Source organism: Octopus bimaculoides, unplaced genomic scaffold (assembly GCF_001194135.2).
Source record: "Octopus bimaculoides isolate UCB-OBI-ISO-001 unplaced genomic scaffold, ASM119413v2 Scaffold_180809, whole genome shotgun sequence".
NCBI lineage: Eukaryota > Metazoa > Mollusca > Cephalopoda > Octopoda > Octopodidae > Octopus > Octopus bimaculoides.
In genome coordinates, this window is record NW_026338155.1 from 5,527 (window position 1) to 5,726 (window position 200).

Consider the following 200-nt stretch of genomic DNA (forward strand, 5'->3'; position numbering starts at 1 on the left):
AACAACAGCAGGCTGGCGTGTCAAACAGACAGCACACGGAACGTTGTGATCATGAAGTGATTTAGCATTAGCAAAAGAAAAGAGTTTATTAGTTGGGTACCAGCCCAGTTCATATTCACTCCCATAAATGTAACCACCCTCTTCAACTTTTGTAGTATAATTGGCCCAAATAGGATCGTTAGGTAGACATAAGAGATTAC

At 40.5% G+C, this 200-nt stretch overlaps 1 protein-coding gene across 1 annotated transcript in view; it reads right to left on the reverse strand.

The window, feature by feature from the left end:
- LOC128251410 (uncharacterized) overlaps positions 1–189 on the reverse strand; it is a gene marked incomplete at both ends in the record, with an annotated part of 426 nt that extends 237 nt beyond the window's left edge. Inside the window, one exon of the mRNA XM_052978257.1 lies at positions 31–189. Coding sequence (XP_052834217.1) covers positions 31–189 — 159 coding nt within the window. The remainder of the gene's footprint in view (positions 1–30) is intronic.
- Between the last annotated feature and the right edge of the window lie 11 nt (positions 190–200).